The sequence below is a fragment of the Lissotriton helveticus genome, chromosome 2_1 (genome assembly GCF_964261635.1).
Source record: "Lissotriton helveticus chromosome 2_1, aLisHel1.1, whole genome shotgun sequence".
NCBI lineage: Eukaryota > Metazoa > Chordata > Amphibia > Caudata > Salamandridae > Lissotriton > Lissotriton helveticus.
In genome coordinates, this window is record NC_136059.1 from 410279580 (window position 1) to 410306573 (window position 26994).

The window sequence follows — 26994 nt, forward strand, 5'->3', positions numbered from 1 at the left end:
TGCACAAGCGACAAGCGTGAGTCCATTTTGACCCCCTTTTGAACAAGGAATCAGCAAAATAACTCGCTGTATTAAGGAGGTTTAGAAGTGCATAATGTTGAAAAGTAAAACAAGCTAAATAAACGCACTTAAGTTATTTTGTAGAGTTCCTAAAATGCACTCATCCTTCTTCTGAAAACATTAGCACTGAGATACACTTGGATGAAAGTGAAATACTTTCTAGTGAATCGATGACCTAGTAAAACATTAGAATGCTTTTCTGCGTTCCATTGCTTTCTCTGGCACAGCCGTGCGAGCATTCCTCCCTCGTAAACATAGCAAGGGGCAAAAAACTGTTTAAACAAGAGTGTGCCATCTCTTTGATATCTGTATTATGCATTCACAGTGGCTTGCTTGCCGCATGTGGCTACTGCCTACTAAAACGCTCTTGTTTTTAGAAATGTAAATTGGATGGTAATTGTAATTGATTACTTTGTGCAATTATCATCCATACCTATGTAATTAGGATGGTGTGCCCCCTTAACCTATGCTCAGAAACTGCCGCTGACGGAGTACAAACACCGCTGATTACGGCCGGCTACCCCCAAGGGAAGCACACCATTCCACAGGATGAAAGAAACCAAGGGTGGAATTACAGGGTTTAGGCTGCAATTACCGGAAAAAGTGAAAACGTAGTTCCGAAAGATTGCAAACGCGCTAGCGCTCCTGAATGCCTTTTAGTGGTGCTTCCTGAACCGTTTGTCCTTTATTTAAACAAATATCAACCCTCCCACTTTCATGATACTACATCCCAAAGTACACCATTTGTTAGATCACGCGAGGCGCTCCAGAAATATATTTTTATTTACCGTAGACAAAGACACGAGCAGCCTAAAAAATACGACCAGCGATGGAGTTCAAAGGATCATTTAAACAAAAGAGTTCTCTAAAATAGCAGATGAACAATGCATGTGTAATTAAACTGTACTTAGCTGGTGATCCTGAGCCTTTAGCGGAAGTAAAGGATCGGCTGCCTGCGCATCTCAGGAAGCACCAAAGAGCGACGCCTGAATGAACCAATGGGGTGAGTAGAGGCGGGACTAAAGCTGGTGTATTGATTGCAAAAGGTCTTGCAGGCAACACATGCAGGCTGGCGCTTGACCTAAACCACTAAATGGAGAAATGCTCCAGCTCTAATAAGAGCAGGTGTCACCTGTAAAAAGGGAATAATGCATTATTTTGTCCAGGTAGTACGTACATGTGAAGCTTCTTATAAATTACTGGACTAAGGCCCATTTTCATGTATGCCATTTGTAATAGTTCATCTTGTGGTACTGTAGTTATAGAACCGGTGCCCCACACGACACCCCCCCCCCACCCCCTTTAGTACCACTTGGTGTGTCCTCCAGCCCCTCACACGTACACTTTCCTCTCAGTGTGAAGTGCTCAATTGAATGCGGTGACGGCAGGGATTCTTGGGAGGTGGATGGATGCACGTGAACTTGGTGCGAATCAATCCATCATATCATTTGTAAAGCGTACTACTCACCCGTGAGGGTCTCAAGGCGCAGGGTGGGTAATGCTGCTACTGCTCGAAAAGCCAGGTCTTGAGGAGTTTTCTGAAGGTCAGCAGGTCTTGGGTCTGCCATAGGTGGATGGGGAGTGTGTTCAAGGTCTTGGCGGCAAGGTGTGAGAACGATCTGCCACCGGAGGTCGCTCTTTGGACGCGGGGGACTGTGGCGAGGTCGGCGGAGCGGAGCTGACGGGTGGGTGTGTAGAAGCTGAGTTGTCTGTTGAGGTACTTTGGTCCGGTGTTGTGGAGTGCCTTGTGTGCGTGGGTGAAGTGTTATTATAATTTATCTTGTCGGCTCCGAATTTCTCAAACTCTTTCACAACTACTCCTGACGCTTTGAATGAAGACGTTGCCATGTTATTTGCACATTCTGTCAAAGGTTATCCTGCGATGGACTATTATAAGAATTAAAGTTTTAAGAAATGCAATGCTATACCTTTCATTTAATTATAAATGCAAAAGAAATACGTACTCTTGAAAAAATATTTAATATCTTTTTACAGGCTCGAAGATAGATGATCCTTGCTGCTATGGGCATACGCAGTTTCATTTGCAGACTGACAAAATGAGGCGAGATAGACTGCTGGAAGCCAACCTCGCTGACCAGATTGAAGTTCGTTTAAGAGCTCATGCTATTGCAAGTCTCTTTGCATGGACAGGGGCACAAGCTATGTATCAAGGTTGGTTTCCGTTTACTTTTTGGTTTTGTATTTCCGTGAACATTTTGTACATCTTCCAATATGTAAATGCAGGATTTTCAGTTCATCATGCATAGTTTCTGCAAGAAAAAGGAGTAACCTAAGTAATATACAGATGTGAAATATTACGTTTCAAGACTGTAGAAATGTGTTCATCTTCTAGCAATAAAGTTGTTTATACATACGTATTACAGACGCACAGATTTTTTTGGGGTCGCTAGTTACTGTGAATTTACTGAATTATTTTTGGCACTGGAGCCTTCCGACGATTCTGTGCGTTTATTTTCTTGTGTTGAAACCGATACGACTACTGCAGCTATTTCTAACCACTCCTAATTCAATGGACTTGACTTCTTGTCTTCCCCTCCCCCATGCCAATAATTATTTTTGCCCTATAATTCCACAAGATTTAACCGTTAAAACTGTATATACTACTTTGGAATATCACTAGCATATGCAATATCGCAACACCCCCTCCCCATTTGACTGTATTACTTTCTCTGCGCTGCACAGTGAACCTCACAGCTTAATTCACATGTTTGAAGTCAATACTATGTAGTTTTGTTTTTATCACTCACTAACAGTATGTACTGCTTTAGCCAGTTTACGAGGTGTATATTATTGGTATATATCCGCCCTGCTTAGTTGTGCTTTGCCAATGTACGTGAAAATAAATCTTTAACCGGACAGAGCACTATTTGAGAAATGCATATAGTTTTCAGGTGTCGGAACAAGCTGCACTAGTCAACAGTATTGAATGTCTTGTGCAGTCACCCCAGCCACATGTGTCAGTTTTACCTCTTTACAGTTTCCTCCTGACATTTTAATATTCACGTAACCCATTTTTGATGCAGAATATCATAAAAATGTGAGGTGATTACATGCAGGGTAGTCTCTGTCCCCGTCGGTTGGTTTTCTAGAGACAAAATCATCATAGGTGTAACTGATTCTCAAAATCAGGGAATTTTGTTTGATCAGTCGGTTCCCAACTCTGTCTTGTGCTGAAGCTCTGGTGCTTTTAAGCAATTTAAAAATCCTGAGTAAGTTAGGCACCGTTATTTTCCTAACGAGATCATCATCTAATTAAAGCATGATAAATCTTGATTAGATAATTGTGCCAAGATTCAGGAATCAGTAAATGTTGGCCTTCCTTGAGTGTCAGTGCCTAAGGCAACAAGTGCCCCACACCCTCAATATTTCTCTTTATTACACATACCAAAAGTGTGCATGCTGTCGGTCAGCAAGTCTTTACTTTGCTTTAATAAGTGTCTTATATTTCAGAGATCTAGTTAAACACTCTTCAGACTTTTCTGAGTTATTGCCAACTAGCAAGTGTCTCAGTGGTTTACAAATGCTTCCTCTGCCCTGTCGGTACTCTTGAGTTATTCATGGTATTACAGTTGCCTTTTTTTTCCAAAAATACTGTTATTAGTGTGTTACATTTTATCCATGAAGTGCTTGATGGTATCTGCAAATTGGGGCGGAATATAACCTTTAGCTATGCCTCAACTGATTCCCATTACGTGACTCAGTGTCTGTCATACCTAATCATTCTCTTAGAGTATTTTGTTTTATTTTCAGCATGAAGCATTTTGCAACCCTACCTTTTGGTGGTTGAGAATACTTTGTAGTCCTTTGTGGATCTATTTATGTGCTCATTGCTGTATCTATGTGTGAGAAAATTACCTTTTTGCGTGATTACCCACATATTTTTGAACTGATGTTGCTTGTGTTTTGACTCTGCACGGGGACACTGTTAACAGGCCGCCATGCGTATGTTCTGGCCTCTAAAATGTGGTAAAATTTGTTAACTTCTCATTGACATATTTAACTTTCCTGTAAGGCCATAGAATATGGTGCTAAAATACACCCATACCACAAAGTTAAATGGACTGCAGCACTTTATGTGCCGTCCACTAATATGACAGAAAATATGGCTTTAGGCCTACCAGTATAGCCTGACTGCTGCTGTTTAAAGCTGCAGCCTGATCTGTCAACGTAACTGTTTTTGAAAGAAAAAACATCACTTTTATATATGAATAAGTCACCCCTACACCCCAGCCAAGGTAGGGTGCATGGTTTTAAAAAGTGGGCCGTGTACAAATGTAATGGTAAGGTCTTTACAGTGACCACGCCTCAAAAGCTTTATTCACTATGGATTCCTGTGGCTGTTCTATAAGGAAAACTAGAGTATCTAAGTATACCTTTTCCCTGTCTGAAGCTCCTACAGGCTAATTTGCATTATCCCTTCGGCAGCTTCCCAGCCAGTGTTAGATCTTAATGAGGCTTGAACACTGCTCCCAGAGCAGGAACAATGGCCTGGGCATGGGGAGGTGTGTTTATCCCTCTTGCAGGAAGACCAGTTAGGGTGGACTGAGGAACTTTATCAACTTCTAAAGGGAGTCCGGCCTTTTTCAAGTGAATGTAAATGAGAGCTGGAGAAGGCCCCCGGCAGGCTGTCCACCAAACCTAGTGGTAGGAGAGGTACCATCAGAAGCGCTTTTGAGTGACCATAAAGGAGGGGATACTTGAATTCCCTGCCACATCACTGAAAGGGCACACAGGCTCTACATAAAAAAGGAAGGGTTCTCCCATTTTGGAAGCAAGGTGCACTGAGGAAATGTTTACAGTAGTACAGGTGGCAACTACTTCAAATTTGGGCAGGGTTGCCCCTGGGAACTTGTAACCTGTTGCTTAAGGAAAATTCAGGATTCACCACAGCAAACTAGTGGGTACCAACCATAAATGTGGCACCCCAAGACTGCATCCTCTTAATACTCGCTGGACATGTGGAAGAACAGTAGGAGGACTGCACCTGCTGTTTGAGACCTATGAGGAGACCTGAAAGTCTGGACCTGTTACCACTTGTACCCAAGAAAAAAAGGGGATACCAAGTGTTAGTTGGTTGGCCTCCTGTGTGGCCACAGTGTTACAACAAGCTGCAAGAGGCCTTTTCTCTGAGGTGCCCAGCTGACCAGTAGCACCTGGACTGGACTCTGCTGGAGTGATCTCTTATCACCAAGCTATATTCCTGAGGTCCTGGAACCCTTGGCTGTTTCCAACTAGACTTCTCCTAACTATGAAAAGTTGAGACTTTAATTTTTTTTATACTTTTCGAGATCCATAGGACCGGGAACAACCACTCAAGCCAATATGCCAAAGGTGCAAATGCACTGGGGTGAACAAACTGGTATTTGTAGCATGTGTTGGCTGCTGAAACACATACTATGCATACTCCTGCAAAAGAAAAAAATAATGGACGAAATGCTGAATAATGCAAACATTCACCCCCAGTCACAAGGATCTGTGTTAAGTCCATCATTCTTTTGCTCACCAAGCCCCCCCAGTCTGGACCCAGCCTTATGCAAATCAGTCTTGACCCTGTTCCTTATGGGAACAGCACAGTGCGATCTGGCAAGCCAGGTCCTCCCTGGACCGGACACCAGCATCCTGGGACTGGTTTCAGATCATCACCCCTCATCGGCCAGGCTAGCTTGAATCCAGTGAGCACAGTACTGATTTGCATATGCCTGGGTTCAAACCGGAATGAGAAACAAGAAATCAATGGGAGGGAATGGACACTTGTAACCGCGTTACCTTGGTTATGTTTAAAAAACCCTCTTAAACGCGGTGAGTTAGTTGTTAAGGGCGGTATATCTTTTTCTCCGCCCGACACACGCGTTGTGGCATAGTCATAGGGTTAATTAAAGTGCAGTATGCCTACCTCAGCCCGAGGTAACCTCTGGTCCAGCGCGGTAGTGTCCAGAGATAGTAAGATGCCCACAATAAAGTATTTTCAAAATTAAAAAAGATAAGCTAACATCAAATTCAAAACTTTAATACACATAGGATGTTGCTGGTCAGGTTAAAAAGAGAGAGGGTATACGAAAGGGCCGAGTTACTAGGACCTGTTATACCACTTAGAAAAAATCAGTCAACATGTTTCTGCTCCTCCTTGCCCAGCCGGGTCTATGGAGCATTCGTCAGGACGTTTAAAAAGGTTAGTTAGTACTTACACAATTTGTTCAGTGCTTACTGTGGGTTATTTACCACTTTTCCATTGCTTGAGGTTTCATTGTACCTAAAATACATAGAGAAAGGCTTGTGGGTATCACAGACATACATTGCATAATCTATTTGAGAAAAACGTTCTACCTATAACTTCGGGAACTTGGTAAAGTGATTTTTTCACTATGGTTACTACGGGAATTTATTAATAAAGAGTGTCATTGTGGGTACTCGCTTAGAGGTCTATCAGTAGTGTTCATAGAAAGTTCTGAGATATTCTATTCATAATGGGGCTCGGTGAATGAATAATGTCCCCTTAGTGTTATAGCAATATGTAACTTTACCGCTAATGTATCTCACTCCATTTTTAGTCAAACGACAGTAAAAGTTAAACAGGAAAGAAACATTGCACATAGTTAGAGATCTTACATGTAAGTGTGTAGTACGCTCTGAAAAGGTTCCGTCTATAGATCTCTCTTGCCACCTTTATCTTAAAGCTGACCCTTTTCTGCAATACTAGTTGAAGTCTTATTTTACCATGCTATCAATAGCCAACATAGGAGATTAATACTTCGTATTATAATGGTCACATAAACAATAGTCCAATTTACCTCATATGTTAATTGACCAGTCGTCATCGGGGCATAGATATCATATGTATCGCAGGCTGAAGGAAACAGAATTGTACTTGGTCCGCCTGAAACAAAGGGTAAAATTCAGAACATTTGTTCATATCGGGTCGCGTATTCTACTCACCCGCATTACGGAGACTCTCCGTTGCTTGTGCTGGCTCTGCCCCCAGAAACGGAAGTTACGTTCCGGTGGGCTTTTTTAATGGTTTTCTCTATAGGAATAGAAACAGGACTCGCTGCATACTACAAAAAATATCAACAAGCTTTATTGTCCTGTTCCGAGTGTCCCTGTAGTTTCAAAGGGGGGGATCCCTCCATAATAAGCGTATATCGCGATCTTGTTCTATTATTCATATAGGGTTGTCTGATACCCTAAATAATGAGATACAGGATAGAAATAAGGTTATCAGACAACCCTATATGAATAATAGAACAAGATCGCGATATACGCTTATTATGGAGGGATCCCCCCCCTTTGAAACTACAGGGACACTCGGAACAGGACAATAAAGCTTGTTGATATTTTTTGTAGTATGCAGCTAGTCCTGTTTCTATTCCTATAGAGAAAACCATTGAAAAAGCCCACCGGAACGTAACTTCCGTTTCCGGGGGCAGAGCCAGCACAAGCAACGGAGAGTCTCCGTAATGAGGGTGAGTGGAAAACGTGACCTGATATGAACAAATGTTCTGAATTTTACCCTTTGTTTCGGGCTGACCAAGTACAATTCTGTTTCCTTCAGCCTGCGATACATATGATATCTATGCCCCGATGACGACTGGTCAATTAACATATGAGGTAAATTGGACTATTGTTTATGTGACCATTATAATAACGAAGTATTAATCTTCTATGTTGGCTATTGATAGCATGGTAAAATAAGACTTCAACTAGTATTGCAGAAAAAGGTCAGCTTTAAGATAAAGGTGGCAAGAGAGATCTATAGACGGAACCTTTTCAGAGCGTACTACACACTTACATGTAAGATCTCTAACTATGTGCAATGTTTCTTTCCTGTTTAACTTTTACTGTTGTTTGACTAAAAATGGAGTGAGATACATTAGCCGTAAAGTTACATATTGCTAGAACACTAAGGGGACATTATTCATTCACCGAGCCCCATTATGAATAGAATATCTCAGAACTTTCTATGAACACTACTGATATCGACCTCTAAGCGAGTACCCACAATGACACTCTTTATTAATAAACTCCCGTAGTAACCATAGTGAAAAAATCACTTTACCAAGTTCCCGAAGTTATAGGTAGAACGTGTTTATCAAATAGATTATACAATGTATGTCTGTGATACCCACAAGCCTTTCTCTATGTATTTTAGGTACAATGAAACCTCAAGCAATGGAAAAGTGGTAAATAACCCACAGTAAGCACTGCACAAATTGTGTAAGTACTAACTAACCTTTTTAAACGTCCTGACGAATGCTCCATAGACCCGGCTGGGCAAGGAGGAGCAGAAACATGTTGACTGATTTTTTTCTAAGTGGTATAACCGGTCCTAGTAACTCGGCCCTTTCGTATACCCTCTCTCTTTTTAACCTGACAAGCAACATCCTATGTGTATTAAAGTTTTGAATTTGATGTTGGCTTATCTTTTTTAATTTTGAAGATACTTTATTGTGGGCACCTTACTATCTCTGGACACTACCGCGCTGGACCAGAGGTTACCTCGGGCTGAGGTAGGCATACTGCACTTTAATTAACCCTATGACTATGCCACAACGCGTGTGTCGGGCGGAGAAAAAGATATACCGCCCTTAACAACTAACTCACCGTGTTTAGGAGGGTTTTTTAAACATAACCAAGGTAACGCGGTTACAAGTGTCCATTCCCTCCCATTGATTTCTTGTACCTTTACCAGGGGAACTGAGAGGACAGTCATTCCTCTCCCTCTCCTTTGATTAAGTTTTCAAACTGGAATAGCCTGGGAAACAAAAAAACGATGGATTTAAGACCACATCTATGTACTGGGGTGAATGTATGACATTGTTCTGCATTCTGCCCATCAATTGTTCATTTTGCATTAGTCACCCAGAGTGGGACGGGTATGCCCAGACATGGGTCCTGTGCTCTCCATGCCACTGGAGTCAAAGCTACCCTTGTTGGTAAGGGGTGAAACCAAGAACCCGGTCCCAGGGTGCTTGTCTCCAGTTGAGGGAGGACTTGACCTGGTAGTTCGACCTGGATTGTTCCCTTTGGGCGCATGGTCAAGACTGATTTGCATACGCCTGGGTTTAGACTGGAATGGCATGGGAAGCTGAAAAACGATGGATTTAGGCCCAGATCTCTGTACTGGAGTGAAGGTATGACATTCTTCTGCATTCTGTCCATCAATTGTTCTTTTTGCATGCATGCTCCTGCCATCTAGTGGTAGTCCCCATCAGCAACCGTCCTTTGTCAGTCACGTCCTGTATGTTATGTCGCCTGATGATAAATCTTCCTGATGATTCCTTAACTTGTAAATGATCCTTCCAGGTTTCACACTGCTCCGGATATCTTATTCCCAGCAATAGGTCTCAAGTGCTTCCAGGTGGGATTATGCCTCTCCAACTATAACCATGCCTTCGGATATGACTATGGCAGAGTAGATTAGGTCACGAGCCAACATGCTGCAGTAGGTTCTTGTTTTTCCACGCCTCATTTATGCTGGTCCTGAATTCGCTCTCACCACAAATTTCTCTGCATTGGACCGCATCTAGGCCATATTTCTACTCCAAAACGGTCAGGTTTCAAGCCTTGTTGCTGATGTTGTAATATGTCCTTTTGGATCCACATAGCAACTGCATATGGTTTCTCGGAAAGGAGCATAATTCTACGACCTGCAATTTTTTATGTTCTACATGTACCCAAAGGCCAACAGGGAGCAAGAGTCACAAAGGAGACTCCTAAATTATCTCCTTGACCTGCAGGTTAGTCTCCTAAAAGGAAATGTTCCAAGAGATAATCCCTTAAAAAACAGTATTTCCAATGAAAGGAGTAGCCCTGTTCCTTGATTAATCTGTTTTGTGGCTGTTGAGAGACTCCACACCTTTTCTCGATGCCGTACTCTTAGGGTGATCGAAAATTAAAGACTCCCTTCCTCATTCTGTGAGGAGCTCTAAAGGCAGGCGTGGGATCCTGACTTTGGCAGATGGGCTCTGCAGACACTTACTTGCCCCCTCAGTAAAGCATGCTGTGCTGCGTGAATAAGGCCAGGCAGCATATTGGGACAGTATGGAAATGCTGGAAATTCGGAAGCTTATAACCTCTTTCTCAAATATAATGCTGATTTATAAGTGGACTTTCAAAATACAAGAGGTCTCTGCACCTCACCGGAAAAGGACATCCCGTACACCTCTGGCGCTGCTTCGGAGGAAGTTTCTTCATTTATGACTAGTGCAAAAAGCAGTTTAAGCCTTGGAAAGCGACCTTGGCATCTGTGGAGGCAAAGTCTAACATTTTGACTGGGATCTGGCAACCCCATTCCTCTTTATTAGAGCCATTGCTTCCCTTCAATCAGGCTGTCTTGAATCCTATTGTAGCTTCATAGGAGAAACCTTTTTCGGACTATACTGACAGTCGCTCGGTCCGTTGGCACGGTTTAGATGCTGTACTGGTATACTTGAACACAGTTCACTGGCTTCTCCAGAGATGTAACAGCTTCTCTCCTGGACATGTCCTTCAGTTTGAGCAGCTGTTTAAAGAGCAAGCATATTTCTCAATTGAGCACTTAAAAAAACAAACAAAAAAGTAGTTCTTCAACTCACTTGTTTATCCTGGCCTCTCAAGCATGTCAGTTCCTCCAAGTATATAGTAAGTTTTGTGAGTATTTCAGAGGGGTGCAATCCCAGCAGGGATGGTTTTCTTAGCATCTCCAGGCAACTTAGCAGCTACACAGCTCCTTTCGGGAGAACATTGGATCTAGGGGATAAATCCAAAAGCAGTAGATAGTGGTGACATCATTGGACGGTTGAGAGTCCATGCATTTCTGTACTGAGATATTTGGCAAGCATAAGAGTATGTTATCATCAACGTCCAAAAGCCCACCTTATGCCATGCAGAAGCTAATCTTTGTAAGAACCGTACTAACCACGACCCATGTGAAGACCTTTCTCACTCCTACATGAAGGATCCATGGCCGAACTGGCTGTATGGCGCATCGGGCGTTTCCCCAGGAGGCTGGATGGATAAGGGCTGTTTTTTCAGCAATTTGGGGCTGGTTTTGTTACTGGTGGTCAAAATTGCAGGACTGCTACAAACTCAGCCCCCAGTAACAAAAGCAGCAGTGCTCACTTGCCTACCACGGCCTCAGGGTCTGGTCTGACAGATTGCCTGAGCTGCTTTGGATTCCCAGTCTAGTCTTGAAGGATCACATTTATTTGGGAAATTATTCCAAGATTCATGACTTGGGCTCTGATCCCACATCTGCAAGTCTTATGTCTGCTTGGCCTTAAGGCTTTGTGCATCCTGTTGGTGCTATATGCCAGATGGTGTAATAAGTCACAGTGGCTCCAGCTTAGGGAGAATCCCACTTCTGGATTGGCTCTCGTGAATCGACCCCTCCATCCTCATGAGGTTATCTTCCAGCCCTCTGCATGCCCAGGCTACCGTGTTCATAAACCTCTCCTCTCCTCTATAGGCTGGTGAATAACTATGGGTTTTGCAGCATGAATCTTTCTGGATTCACTATGCTGTGCGTTATTCCGCGGTCTAGTGGTTGGGTCCAGAATCGTAGTCATTATTCTTTTTTTTTTTCCGTAGCCCAGGTGGGCGTCTACGTCCCACCCTTTGGTGTACTTCCTGTGACATCGGCATGCTTCCCACCTTTGGGCGCCATCTTCAGATTCTTTTTTCCGCCGTTGGGTCTGGATCGTCACCGAGAGGCTCCAGAGTTTTTGGAGTAAAGAAGAGGGATAAGACCGATTTCTACACGAAAAAGATTGGGGAAGACATCTTGAAACAAGATCACTGAACCGGGATGACGAAGGAGGAGAACTGCGAGAACTTCAACGTCCGACGGAGAATGCGCACACTGGGGGCCCCTGAGCGCAGGAATGGACAAAACACCTTTTAAATTCTGCCGTAACTGCCACCACAAATACACACAGAAGGACCAGCACCCAATTTGCAACCTCTGGCTACCGGTCGACCACGAGAGCAAGGATTGCAACGCCTGCTCCGTCTTCACCCTGAAGACTCTCCGGGTTAGAGAGAGACCGAGAAGAGCCAACTACAGCATGCAAGGCAAAGGCCAACCTCGGTCGCTTCGGGACCTGGGCCTCTCCAGTGATGAAGAGGACAACCTCGCCGAGGGACCAGATGACTACACGGTCATAGTGACCGATAAGAAAACATCTAAAGAGGTAGGAGAGACGTCGACCCCAAAACCCCCAACAGACTCCCGAAAGCCGGAGTCAGACTCTCGAAAAACAGGGTCTAAGTCCACGAAAGGAGCACTGGCGCCAAATCTCGACGGCCCCAGCTGCATCCAGGGACAAACAGCCCAGCGGATCCTTTGAAAAGGACTCCCAGACGGCGAACACAGGCGAAAAGCCAAGGTCGTCGAAGCAAGTCCTCGAAGGACCGCTCGACCCCGAAGGAAAAGGACCCGAAGGCTACTGCGACATCGACGGCTACGTCTAAGAGATCCGCCGAAACACTCTACGCCGAACAGGTCGCCGAAATGGAGAGGAAAAAGAGGAGGCTCGAGGCTGAAATGGATAACATCCTGCAAAGGAACAGAGTTCGATGAAAAGGTTCACGATTACGTCGAAACCGCCGACGACGATCGTCGAAGTCGAAGGAGTTCGACGCCGAAGGGCTTCCCCAAACTCCCGAGCCCCAGGAACACCAAGAGGAAGAGGGCCTATACTTCGACGAGGAAGACCAGCGGACGCTCGACATCTTTGATGGCACAGGACCTGGATTGGCAGGCCCTCTACACCGAAAGCCCAGAAGAGGCCGTGGAAGCGTACTCTTCGAGGCCTTCACCGCCACATGACATTGGGGTCTACAACATGGTCGTCAGGAACGCGGCAACAGCTTATGGAGTGAAACTGGAGGAAGAAAAATCAAAGGCCTGATTCCTCTTAGAGACCCTGCTCCCCTCTCAAACAAGGAGTCAATTCCTCCCCATGCTTCAAAGTGTCCTGGACCAGGGGAGGGAGGCATTCAAAGACCCAGCTACCTGCAGGTCTGTCACACCTAGGACAGAGAAGAAATACAAACACTCCTCTAAAGATCCCCCCTTCATCCAGGGATCTGTCAAGGCTGACTCCATTATTGCGGCAACAGCCAGGAAAAGGGCAAACGTTCCAACAACCTCAGGCCCACCACCAGACAAAGCAAGCAGGAGGATGGATCTCACTGGAAGGAAGTTAGAGAGGAATGCAGCACTACACTGGTGCATTGCAAACTATAATGCCCTACTGAACAAACACTCATACCAGCATTGGGACGAGGTCGGACAGCTGCTCAAACACCTCCCTGAGCAATACCAACAAAGAGCGTCACACCTGGTGGAGGAAGGCCAGAATATAGCAAATTCATGCCTAAAATCAGCCTTGGATGGGGCTGACCCATCCAGCAGGCTCATGATTATAGGGGTCACAGAAAGAAGGCATGCCTGGTTGAGGATCTCCGGCTTCAAGCCGGAAGTACAAAACAACATTCTGAGCACCCGCTTCAATGGAGAAACCCTGTTCGGGGCACCGGTGGATGAGCAACTCACCCAGCTCAAAAAGAAAATGAGACTGCAAGGTCCATGGGGGCCTTGCAATTCATAGCAATGAGAAGGGGTACATGACACGGAGACCAAACGGAAGAGGGGGAACCATCCGGGAACGTCACATCAGACATTCCAGTAGACCTACCAGGGCGACAATCAAGCACAGCAGGGTCAGCAAAAACCAACCTGGCAGTACCAGCCTCGGGGCCAGTCCTTTCGCGGGAGGGCGGATGGACGAGGGCAATCAAGAAGAGGGGGCCAGCAACCCACCTCAAAGTGGCTCCGTCCCACCAAACGTGCCCACCCACACAACTCCTCTAAGGGTGGGGCACAACAAAGTCAACAAAGGAGGGTTACACGGACTAAGCATCAACGAACATGTAACACCAATAGGAGGCAGGCTAAAACATTTCTTCCAGGAATGGAAGAAAATAACTACAGACAAATGGATACTCAACATCATACAGTTCGGATACTGCATAGAACTGGAAAAGAAACCACCAAACAGAAAACCAAAAAGAAAGGTGCACTCACAAAAGAACTAACGCTACTTCTAGAGGAAGCACAAGAACTCCTCCAAAAGGAGGCCATCGAACCAGTACCATTCAGAGAAAGAAACAAGGGATTGTACTCAAACTATTTCCTAGTACCAAAAGTGGACGAAATGCTAAGACCCATCCTGGATCTAAGGTTCCTAAACCAATACATAAAGACACACAAATTCAAAATGACATCCCTACAAGAGGTCATTCCTCAGATAAGGGAGGGAGACTGAATGTCCAACATAGACCTCAAAGATGCCTACCTACACATGCCCATGAACAGGCAGCACAAACATCTACTAAGATTTGCTATCAACAAAGCACACTACCAGTCAGTCAGTCAGTCAAAATTAACTTTATTTGGTTTATCACAACCATAAAGTGTACATATACAAATTACAAATATTAAAAAAGATAAAATTATTTTCTTAAAATATTTTTAGTTCTAAAAAAGTAAGACCTTGTTTTCCTGTCCCCAGTCTTAAGCAAGTTTGACCCTTGAAAGAAGGGTCTCTACTTTCATCATGAATTTTACAAAGCACACTACCAGTTCACAGCCCTAGCTTTCGGACTAAAATCCATACCAATGGTCTTCACCAAATGTCTCGCTGCCGTGGCAGCGCACCTACGTAGGGAAGGGATTCATGTATACCCTTACCTCGACAACTGGCTCAAAAAAACAAGCTCCCACAGGACATGCAAGGAACACGTACAGCGGGTCACAGAAGTGCTGACAGATCTGGGATTCTCCATACACTGAGGGAAATCCTCAATGGAAGCAGAGCAAGTGAAGATCTTCCTAGGCGCACAGATCAACACCAAACAGAGCAAGGTGTTCCCTAGCGACAAGAGAACACTTGCCCTGCTGAAGGAGACACGCCACTACCAGAAGGGGCGAGCTCTGACAATGAGGACAGCGAGCAAGATCATGGGGATTATGGCATCCTGCATACACCTGGTCCCCAATATACGGCTCCCCATGAGACCATTCCAGGAATGGCTGCAACAACAATGGTCACAAGCTACAGGAAGTTGGGAAGATCTAGTGGTTGTAACACACGCAGGGCAGGAGGAGATAACGTGGTGGAACAAGGAGAACATAACAAAAGGGAAGCCTTTAACACCACCAACCCCAACGGTGACCATCACCACAGATGCATCCCAGATAGGATGGGGAGCACACATGAACAAGCTCAAGGTGAGGTGTCTGTGGACTCCAGCAGATGCGATCAGACACATCAACTACCTGGAACTAAAGACCGTGCTCCTAGCCCTGAAGGCCTTCCAGAAACAACTGTACAACCAGAGAGTGTTGATAAAAACAGACAACACAACAACGATGTTCTACATCAACAAACAGGGAGGAACACAATCAGTCTCACTATCCAACCTAGCGCAGGAAATATGGAGATCGGCCATCCCACTCAAATAAACCTACTAGCCATACACCTACCAGGGAAGGATAATGTGGAAGCAGACAGGCTCAGCAGACAGACATCAGCGTCCCACGAGTGGGAGCTCAATGCCAAGGAAACGCAAAGGCTATTCAGGAGGTGGGGAACACCAACAATAGACCTATTTGCAACACACCAGAATGCAAAATGCTGATACTTCGCATCCAGGCATCCAGAGGAACAATCCCAGGGGAATGCCCTATGTATACGCTGCTCAAAAACATTTGCATGCGCTTTTCCCACAATACCACTGATACACAGGGTACTCAGCAAGTGCAGAACCAGCAACATGACACTGATCTGGTGGCACCACAGTGGGTAAAGCAGACCTGGTACTCACAAATAATGGAAATGGCACAGGGACCAGCCCACAAGTTCGGCAAAAGAAAAGACTTATTCTCCATGCAAAACGGAGTAGTACTACACCCAGAGCCAGAGAGCCTCAGCCTAGCTGCATGGCTCCTGAAGACCGAGTTTGCACACCTAAGACTACCGGAGAGCACTCTGCGGGTGCTACGGGAGGCAAGGAGACCTACCACACGAAGGTGCTATGTGGCAAAATGGAAGAGGTTCACACAATGGTGCAGCAAGGAAAAGCTACACAAGAAAATGACAAGGGAATCAACGGTGCTAAAATATCTAACACACCTGCTGAAAGCAAAACTAAGTTCATCCTCGCTTAGAGTACACCTAGCAGCGATTGTAGTCTACACAAGAGGAGAGACAGGAAAGAGCTTCTTTACATCACAGGTAGATTCCTGGAAGGGGTAAAAAGGATCGCACCACCTAAGAGGATGCCGCCACCTGCTTGGAACCTTAATTTAGTCCTAACCGAGCTTATGTAAGCGCCCTTTGAACCCATTCATAAGGCCTCACTACAAATGCTCGCAATGAAGACAGACTTTCTGGTGGCAATCACCTCGTTGCGCAGGGTAAGCGAGCTGCAAGCACTGACGCTACAAGAACCCTACATCTAAATACACAATGTCAGGGTTGTAATGAGAACGGACCCACTTGCCAAAGGTGGTGTCAAGGTTTCACATGAACCAAACAATACAAATACCGAGCTTCTTTCAGAAACCATCCACAAGCGCGGAGAGGGCACTGCACACTTTGGACGCTAGGAGGACAGTAATGCATTACATGGAAAGAACGAAAGAGCACAGGAAAACAAAGCAGTTCTGTGTCCTTCGCAACCAGTTTCCTGGGTAGACCAGTAACAAAAGACACCATTGCATGATGGATCGCACAAACTATACAATTCTGCCACAAACAGGCAGGGCAAGAACTAACAGAGGGGGCACAAGCCCACCCTACCAGGAAAAAGGGAGCAACAGTAGCCTTCCTGGCTAACACACCAATTCAAGACATATGCCTGGCGGCAACATGGGCTTCAGTGCACACGTTCACTAAGCACTACTGCGTGGATATACAAATGAACAAGGAAGCACAAGTAGGACAGAAAGTGCTTCAACATATATTCAACAACCAACGCTCATCGTCCTCCCAGCCGCCACAAACCTAACAAACCGCTACAAAGTCTATGCACAGCATAGTGAATCCAGAAAGATTCACGCTGCAAAACGAATAGTTTCTTACATGTCGGTGTAGTTTTGCAGCTTGAAGATCTTTCTGGATTCACTAGCGAACCCACCCACCTCCGCCAGAAAGATGAGGCAGGAGAAGGTGGAAATACAAGAACAGTATACAAACAGACACCTTAAGAGACCAGGTGGAAATTCATTTACTTAAGGAAGAACATGAAAAAATTCAAAAAGGATTCATGAACATGACACAAAAACGAGAAAAAAAGAATCTGAAGATGGCGCCCAAAGGTGGGAGCTTCGGCAGGAAGCATGCCGACGTCACAGGAAGTATACCAAAGAGTGTCGACGCCAACCTGGGCTACGAAAAAAAAAATGGAGAAAAGACTGATTCCGGACCCAACCTCTAGACCGCAGAATAATGCACAGCATAGTGAATCCAGAAAGATCTTCAAGCTGAAAAACTACACTGAAAGGTAAAACTATTCGTTTCATGGCGGCACAAAGGTTTGGTTGGCGTTGGAGCAGGGCCTGCACATAAACATGCTTGAGATACAGGTGGTTTGTCTTGCAGTGACTGTTTCTCCCTCACATCTCCGGCAGCACCATCCAGTTTTTGTTAGACAGTTGACATTCTGTCAGGAGTTGATCCGACTATCTGTCTGCAGAGAAATGCATAATCTTTCTGGTAGCGGTTCACCTGGTTAGCCCCCTCAACATGAGGGCCTATGCTTCGTCTCTCACTAGGGGGCAAGATTGGACGTTACGCCCTGAAGTGACAGGTGATCGTTTCCATAATGGGGTGAGAGTGTTCTTTTCGTGAGTCTCTTTGCTGCCACCCAGAACACTACGTTTTGTGCTATATACTTCTGAAAGATTGACTGGGGAATATTTTTTGCTTTAGTTGGTCTGTCTGCATGCTTGCTGTAGCCATTTCCTTTAATCCCTCTACTGCTTACATTATTGCAAAAGGTGCATGAGGATCTGGAGAACCGTAACAATGGAGTATACTATTCCGAGATCCAAGTTCGAGGTCTTATATAAGAGACCCTGAACGTCATGGTCACTAATAGCTTTTGCTCATGGAAACTAGTGGCCTCACACACCAAACGGTGGCATGCTTCATCATTGGGCCTGTTTCTTGTTAAGTTGGCACTGCAGTGCCCATCGGGCCCCTCAAGAGGGGGCACTTTGGTGGAGATTTTTTTGATTCACCAAAGAAATACTGGAAATGTTGGTGTTTCCCAGTATCCGGATTGGAAGATTGGAGGTGGATCTGTGTTAAAATTAACTATAGATACTTTGTAATGGTAATTTAATTAGGGTGGTACAAAAGGGGGTGGTGATGGACGGAGCATCTGAACCAATCAAACACTCACACCCAGTCAAAAGATCTAGGTTTGCTCCATCACCGTTCTTTAGCCCACTCTGCCACCCCAGTTCAGACATGGCTATATGCAAATCAGTCTGACCCTGTGCCTCATGGGAACAGTCCAGCCCGAACTGCCAAGCCAAAAACAAGCTTCCGAGGACCGGTTTCTGGCATTCCAGCCGTCTTCAGCCCGGCTTGCTTGAATCCAGTGGCAAAGTGAGCAAAGGACTCACGTCTGAGCATACCCTGCCACACTTATGGCGGTCAAAAGCGGTACAAAAGAGGGCGGTGATGGACGGAGCATCTGAACCAATCAAACACTCCCACCCAGTCAAAAGATCTAGGTTTGATCCATCACCGTTCTTTAGCCCACTCTGCCACCCCAGTTCAGACATGGCTATATGCAAATCAGTCTGACCCTAAGTTGGCAGGGTATGCTCAGACGTGAGTCCCTTGCTCACTTTGCCACTGGAATCAAGCAAGCCCGGCTGAAGACGGCTGTAATGCCAGAAACCGGTCCTGGGAAGTTTGATTCCGGTCCAGGGAAGACATGGCTTGGCAGTTTGGGCTGGACTGTTCCCATGAGGCACAGGGTCAGACTGATTTGCATATGGCCATGTCTGAACTGGGGTGGCGGAGTGAGCTAAAGAACGGTGATGGATTAAACCCAGATCAGTTGACTGGGGGTGAGTGTTTGTATTGTCAACGCTCCGTCCATCACCACCTTTGGTTTTTCTTTGTTTGCCCTAAGTTGGCAGGGTATGCTCAGACGCGAGTCCCTTGCTCACTTTGCCACTGGAGTCAAGCAAGCCCGGCTGAAGACGGCTGTAATGCCAGAAACCGGTCCTGGGAAGCTTGATTCCGGTCCAGGGAAGACATGGCTTGGCAGTTCGGGCTGGACTGTTCCCATGAGGCACAGGGTCAGACTGATTTGCATATGGCCATGTCTGAACTGGGGTGGCGGAGTGAGCTAAAGAACGGTGATGGATTAAACCCAGATCAGATGACCGGGAGTGAGTGTTTGTATTGTCAACGCTCCGTCCATCACCCCCTTTGGTTTTTCTTTAATTTAATTAGGGTGCAAGAATCTGTCGAGGCTAAAAATAACGTGGGAAACTTAAGGATGTAATGCTCCTAGCTTTTCCCATATGAAGACTGTAAACAAATAAATGTAATTTGATACAGATTCATGGTCTAAATGTTACATGCCTATATGTTTCCTTGGGACCTGTACGTGTGTATACCTGATCTTAACTTAGGGAGAGTAAGGGTCCTCTTATGTATATGTGACACCCCCCACCCCCCTCTGTGCAAAAGTGTGCCATGAATTTGGGAAAACTGGTAGACTTACACATGTTTACGCTCTACAAAAAGGTGAATCAAAGATATCCAGCAAATTGCCAACTCGAGGGGCCTGTTGGTCATTGCAGCGCAAGCCAACAAAGAGCAGTCTCGATGATGTGTAAGGGCACTTGGGTCGAAGAGCAGATGCTCCTAGTGACCAATGATGTTCTGGATCTCTAATATAACACCTTGAGCTTAGATCTTTGGAACAGTATACTCCATTGTTATTGCTGTACTACTTAGGAGAGTGTATACTGGACTGCCCAACTCTTTGTCATTCTACTATTAAGATAAGGATAGGGGACAACTGATTATGATGGTCCCAGACTGGGTGGAGAGGATCTGGCATGCTTGTCTGTTTCCGCTCCATACTCGGTTGCTTCTTCCTTTCTATAAAGAGCAGACCTGCTGTTTTAACAGGTCGGTCAGATCCTCCACCCCATCAGTGGAGAAGTGTGGCTCACTGGTTAGAGGAGGCAGACCTGGAAGCAGAGGTCAGCCCGGGACCAGGGTTCAATTCCCGGCTCGGCGGGGTCTTGATACCTAAAATGTCCATGGACTCGACAATTCTCGCTCCGGTGCCTACTCAATTCACGGGTTCACACTCTGCGACTCTGGGCAATAGCTTGCTTAATCTCCACAACGGCCCCTCGCGGCGGGATGCCTGGCTTTCACCTTGTGGATACCCTGCCGGGGTTATCTCACAGGGGAATACCAGGACGGGTTCCCTAAGCAAGCGCTTAGAAACCGCTTGGTGATTTGCGCTATAAAAATTCCTGTACATTTACATCCCTGAAGCCTATGGCTGCATACTTGGAGACTGAGCAGTACCAATCAGTCTTTTTGCCACTATAAGTTGCGTCCTTCCGTAATCATCTGACACAAACTGTTGGTAATGTCATAGCCTTGTCATGGTGGTGGAAGCAAACCACGTTAAAAAGCACAACTTGGGTGGTCCCCTAGTATTCTCTTGTCTGTCAGCATACCATAATCACATAGAGCTTTTGCAGGGAGACTGATGACATGCTTCTCATACGCGAGAAAATGTAAAGTCTGCCAAAACTAGAGAATAAGAAGAATGTCTTTTTTTTTTTTTTTCTCTCCCTCCCCTCTCCCCATGTTGTCATGTTTGTTTTCATAGGAGCAATTTTCTTGTGTTGGGATTAAATCCAGTTATTAGAAACAACAAAAATAAAATTTTCTGAAATATCTTCAGTGAATAATTTGTTGAATATATTTTTAGTGCTAGAAACACCAAAATCTATTACACGTATTTTACAATTTTGTAGTTTACACTGAACTGAATTGTCTTATGTGCTTGAGAAGAGAGACTGGAGAGAAATTAGGAGCACTGATATTCAGTGTGTGCGTGCGCCTGTGTGTGTGTGGGGGGGGGAGGGTGATCATTCTTCTCGCACTGCCAGGCAGTTGTTTGGGGAGATTATTACATATGCAAGGGTAAGTTGTTTCAGGGACTGAGGGATGCTGAAAGATAGTGCACTCTTGCCTGGTGATGGGTTGACCTTTTCCCAGTCTGTGGCTTCGCTGCGGTTGTCAGTCTTCGGTATCTGTAGACAGTGTAACAAGTGTTTCCCTTTTTAAGAGCAATGTGCAGTAAAGTTGTTGAACTGAAGGTGCGCGGTGCGTTGTTAAAGTTTTTGGGTGTGGGATTTCTCTAACCTGAAGAGATAACTAATTCTCTACTGCTCACGTTGCAGGCTTCTGGAGCCATTCTGATGTTACCCGTCCTTTCGCCTCACAGGGTGTGATCTCGGATGGAAAATATTTTTCTTTCTTCTGTTACCAGCTGAATACCTTGGCACTTGACGTTGAGACTGACAAAAACAATCCACGAAAGAACATTTGCTGGGGAACCGAAAGTGCCCCCCTCTACGAAGCAGTGGAAGATGGTGATGTCAAAGGGTTTAATGATGACGTCCTGATGAGTCTTGTTCGCTTTTTACTGAACCGACCATCCGCATACTCGGGGGCACACAGTTGAATATTGCTAATCGACCTCATGAAAACTGTAAAATATCAATATAAAATATGTAATACATTCTCGTATATAGATTACAATGTATTTTAATTGATGTGAACACACGAGGAAAATATATCCTGAATGGAAAAGCTAATAATTCTATTATCACTAAGGTGCCTTTTGTTTACTTCATTTGTAGTTATGGGTGGGGGTATTCATGTAGCATAAACCGTACTTGCTTGTGACAGAGTGCTGTGCATTAATTGGTGGTACTGGGAGACCGTCTACACAATACTGTACATCAGTTAGAGATTTACACATTTAAATTGTACAAAGACATTAAACATATTTATAGTATGAGCGTGTGATTTATGTAATTACACTAAATTCATAAAAATTGTACCAAATGCAAAAGCGCGATTTGCACCATACTTTAACAGAAAAAAGGGCGCATTTTGCACTTATAAATATAGCACGAGCAAACACAAGTGCCGCAAACAGAAGCTGCTCATGTTTTCTCCTAACTTTTTGCTGCACGTAATTTAAGAAATTTCACGTAGCAAGTGTAACTCGAAATTATGAGATTACTTTGATATTACACGAATTTCAACCAGGACTAATTTATTGTTGCATTCTTTTAACAAATATGCACTATTTTAGCCATGGAAAGTAGGTGATCTCTCCCACCCCCCAAACCTAAAAATCACAATTTTCAGTGAAATATGAGCCAGGATTACAACCCAGCTCTTCTGATTCGATAATCGTAGGTTTCGCTTGGAGACCACATCTCCTCCCCGATCAGCACTTAATCATGGACTCAGGAATTGAAGTAGCCAAATAAATAGTGGGCAGTGGACCTAAATACTACCAATAAGTATTTTAGATTCATTGTTTACATACTTTCAACTTTGGGTGTATATTTTCATTCTAGGCAACTTAAGTTATTTCTCTTCCAGGAGATCATCATCAATAGTCATAAGCACTGAATATTCCCGCCCATGTGCGAGACCCCGGAAACAATATAAAAATAAATATATCTCGCTCCACATATATGTATGTACATATAATATTTTTTCTCATAACAATGCAACCCCAAAACTGAGGCTAAACAATGTAATCACTCATACATGCGCTGAAATTAGCAAGGAAATAAACACATTAGGTCCAATAGCTCTTGAACTTTGTGTTTTAATGAGTAAAAACACTAATAAATCTTGAAAATTGCTAATAAATAGACATTGTTAGCCACAGGCTGCATTGAAAAGCAATAACATAGAAAATGAAAGCATTTTCAACAAAAACTGGCACCGTGCCTTTAAGGCAGCCATGACCCCAGGCTTCCCGTCATGCCTCAGGGGTGATAGTTTGGTCAGTTGTTCTTTCCGGCTCCTTCTGTCAGGACCCTGGTTTAACAGCTCCCACCTTTTTTTGACTTTCTGTCGGAAATTCTTGGTGTTTTTCTTCAATTTATGATTTCACTCGACTGTTTTTGACCTTAGAGAGATACTGCTGCCTTCTTGGAGTTTCAAAAAAGGTTAATTTTTGTCAAGATGCCTTCGCTTTTTGACCCCTGCCCTTCCTGTGGGAACAAGAAGGCTAGGACTGATACGCATCCTGTGTATCCTCTGTCTCCCAGAGACACATTCTGCAGAATAATGTGAACACTGCAAGACTTTGTCAAGGAGAACCCTCAAAGATAGAGAAAGAATTCAAATTTATGGTCTTTCTGAGAGAGGTAGGTCTCCTAAGAAGCAGAAAAAGCGAAGGACGCGAACGACGTCGAGAGATGTCCCAACTTGCTCTCCTTCGGCGTCTGGATCGGCTTCGAAGTTGACGACGACGAGCCACCTTCCTTCGACGACGAAGACTTCAGCGTCGAGAGTCAAGGTAACTCCGCTGCCGTCAACCGGGCGGCGGGCAGCGTCGAGAGAGAGGTCTCCGTTTGAGCATAGGAGCTAGACGTTGAGACAGCTGCCGTTTAAGCCTCGTATCCAGTCTTCGACGTCGCATCTTCCTCTGTCGGTGTCCGGTCGTCGATGCTCAACGTCGAGACACCCTCCGTCGTCGACCAGCCAGCGGTGTTAGACGTCGAGGCATCCTCCGTCGGCGTCCAGTCATCGACGCTTGACGTCGAGGCATCCTCCGTCGTCGCCAAGGCATCAGCTCTCGACGTCGAGGCATCCATCGGAGTCCAGTCAAGGGCGATCAGCGTCGAGACACTCGGCGTCCAGCGATCGGCGCTAGACATCGAGAAGGCCTCCGTCGACGTCACCTCACCGGCGTTCGACGCCGAAGCATATGTCGTCGAGATAAGTCTCTTCAGCACGATCCCAGAGGACAGAGTCTCCGCAGAGAGTTCGTCAACCCTTGGCTCAGTCTCAACCAGCAGTGTCGCAGCAGACCAAGGCGTCGAGTTTGCCAACTCCGTCTCCAGGTCATGGGCCTCGGTCGCAGAGGTCTCCAAGATCGGCTTCAGCGGCGGAAGGAGAATCTGTCTTAGGGGGACTATCTAGATCAATGGAGCGCTCTCCAGTGAGCATGAGCCATCCTGCTAAGCGGAAGAGAGCTTCAGAGGATCATGGTTCTCGGAGTCACACGAGATCCCCTTCCCCTCCTGTGAGCCTTTCTTCATCCTCGTCAGGCTCTTCTTCTCACTATCATTCTCCGGATGTGGTCATTTATTCATCCGGCAGTGAGAGATCAAGGCGTTCCCCTGCACGTTCGCTGCATGGGCAAAAGGATGTAACGCCTCCTGCACGTTCACCAGTGAGAGACAACGCACAGAAGTCGCCTTCCATCAGGCTGTCTCCAAGATGGAATAGGCCTCTTCATCACTGGGCTCCAGACAAAGAAACAGCGGCCAGGATGCAAGAAAACAGGCCGGTTCCTAGGCCCAGAGAATGATCACGCTCCCAGGTGTGGCCCAGAGAACGATCACGCTCCCGGGTGCGTTCTGGCAGGCGAAGAACCAGATCTAGGAGCAGGAGAAGGGAAGGAAGATCCCCAACTAAATCTTCTTCTCCTACCCGCTCGCATAGAGATTACTCGCATACTTTAACGGACACTCCTCCATCAAGGATATCCCCAATTGATGACATCTTCACTTTTCAGGACATTCTGTGCAGAGGAGCTCTGAAACTGGGAGTGCCCTTGACAGCTCCCCAGATCAAGACCTCAGTGATCTTTGAAACCCTGTATCACAGGTCTGCACCCAAGCCTCTGTTGCCTTTATTACCTGGGATTATAGAGCCAGTGATGGAGGTATTCCTCACTCCAGCAACGATAAAGGCTGCTCTGGCGAGGATTCTCAAAAGGTACCGCTCGCCAGAGGAGGATCCTCGGTTCCTCAGGGCTGATCCGCACCCAGACTCCGTCATCATCGCAGCGGCAAAAAAGTCCGGTGCGGTAGCCTCCTTCTCCACGGTACCTCGGGATAAGGAGAGCAAGTCACAGGATTCGTGAGGAAGACAAGTCTGTAATACTTCAGCCTCATTTTTCAAAGTGTCCAACGCGGAAGCCTTTTTGGGGAGTTATGATAGGTCCCTGTGGGATTCCCTGCAGCGTTTTGTGGAGATACTCCCGCAGGAAGACCGTAAAGACTTTGAGGAGATTCTCTTGGAAGGCAGCCAAGTCTCAAATCAAGTCATTAGCGCCGCAGCGGACGGAGCTACCCTCACAGCGCATGGCTATGCGCGTGGAATATCTGAAAGGAGATCCTCCTGGTTGCGTCTCACAGCTTTGAAACCAGAGGCCCAAGCTCGGATCTTGAACTTGCCTTTTTCAGGAACTTTATTGTTTGGGGCAAGTACTGATGAGGAAATGCAGCGCATGAAGGCAGAGTTGGACACTTATCGATCCTACAACAAGGGCTCTTCTAAACAGCGGGTTCAAACCCCTCACTGGCAGAAGAGTCAAGACCAGCAGGGACAGCAGAAGTCTCAGTTCAGAGGCAGGCGTAATTCCAGAGGAGGAGGAAATCAGCGCCAGGGCAACAATTCCAACAAAGCCCAGTCCAAGCAATGAGTCCTTCCTTCCCCCAGCGTCGTGGACCACTCCAGTGGGGGGAAGCATCGCGCATCACATGGCAGAGTGGCAAGCCATTTCAAAAGACCGTTGGGTGTTGACTACACTTCAGAATGGATACTGTCTTCGTTTCCGTCGTTTGCCTCCTTCAGTTCCTCCAATGCCAACATCAAATCATCAACTACAATTTTTTAAAAAAGAAGTAGCTACACTCCTCAAAGTCAGCCATCGAGAGGGTGCCAATGTCTCAAAGGGGGAAAGGAGTGTACTCACGATATTTTCTGGTCAGAGAAAAGGGCCAAAGGGCAGAATACAGACCCATTCTGGACTTGAGAACATTCAACCTGCATGTCAAAAAAGAAAAGTTTTGAATGTTGGCGCTTATATCCACATTTCAGGAGGGGAGATTGGATGTGTTCCCTGGACCTATAAGATGCCTACTTTCATATCCCTATACACCTCAATCACAGGAGATTTCTTCGGTTCCGGGTGGGGACCTCCCACTACCAGTTCAAAGTCCTTCCGTTTGGGTTGAAGTCGGCTCCCCGGATGTTCACGAAGTGTGTTGCAGTAGTAGCGGCTGCACAACGCCACAGGGGGGTCTTCGTGTACCCATACCTGGACGATTGGCTGTTGAAAGGTCCTTCCCCAGACATTGTAAGAAGTCAATTCCAGACCTGCATCCAGCTCTGTCAGCGGCTGGGACTACATGTCAACTTCAACAAGTCAGTCTCTCAGCCCACCCAGAAGATTCACTTCCTGGAGCTCTGCTAGACTCCGAGGTAGGAAAAGTGTTTCCTTCGGAGGAGAGACCGTGTTCTATAACTCAGAAGTGTCAGCTGGTACTTTGCAACAAGGGTTAGAAAGTGTGGAAAATTGCCTCCCTGCTAGGGTCGATGGCATCATGCATTTTCCTGGTCCCAAATGCCAGGCTTCGGATGCGTTCTCTTCAGCAGGATCTGGAGGACAAATGGGATCAACAGTCAGCTCGCTGGGACGACCAGATTACTCTGTCAGAAGCAGCTCGAGCTTCCATTCCGTGGTGGACAAAGAAGCAGAATATGCAGGTGGCAGTTATGTTCCATCAACCTCCTCCTGCACAGACATTGATCACAGATGCTT

General features: G+C 45.7%; 1 protein-coding gene across 2 annotated transcripts in view; it reads left to right on the forward strand.

Moving 5' to 3' along the window:
* Positions 1–22206, forward strand: part of MRPS30 (mitochondrial ribosomal protein S30) — a 76279-nt gene extending 54073 nt beyond the window's left edge. The window contains exons 4-5 of one of the 2 annotated variants that reach the window (XM_078675047.1): positions 2056–2232; positions 21631–21941. In XM_078675047.1, the coding sequence (XP_078531173.1) occupies positions 2056–2232; positions 21631–21695 (242 nt within the window). In that variant the 3' untranslated portion in view covers positions 21696–21941. Of the gene's footprint in view, positions 1–2055; positions 2233–21586 lie in introns of both variants that reach the window. The other variant, XM_078675045.1, reaches the window with a different exon arrangement.
* Positions 22207–26994: the final 4788 nt, after the last annotated feature.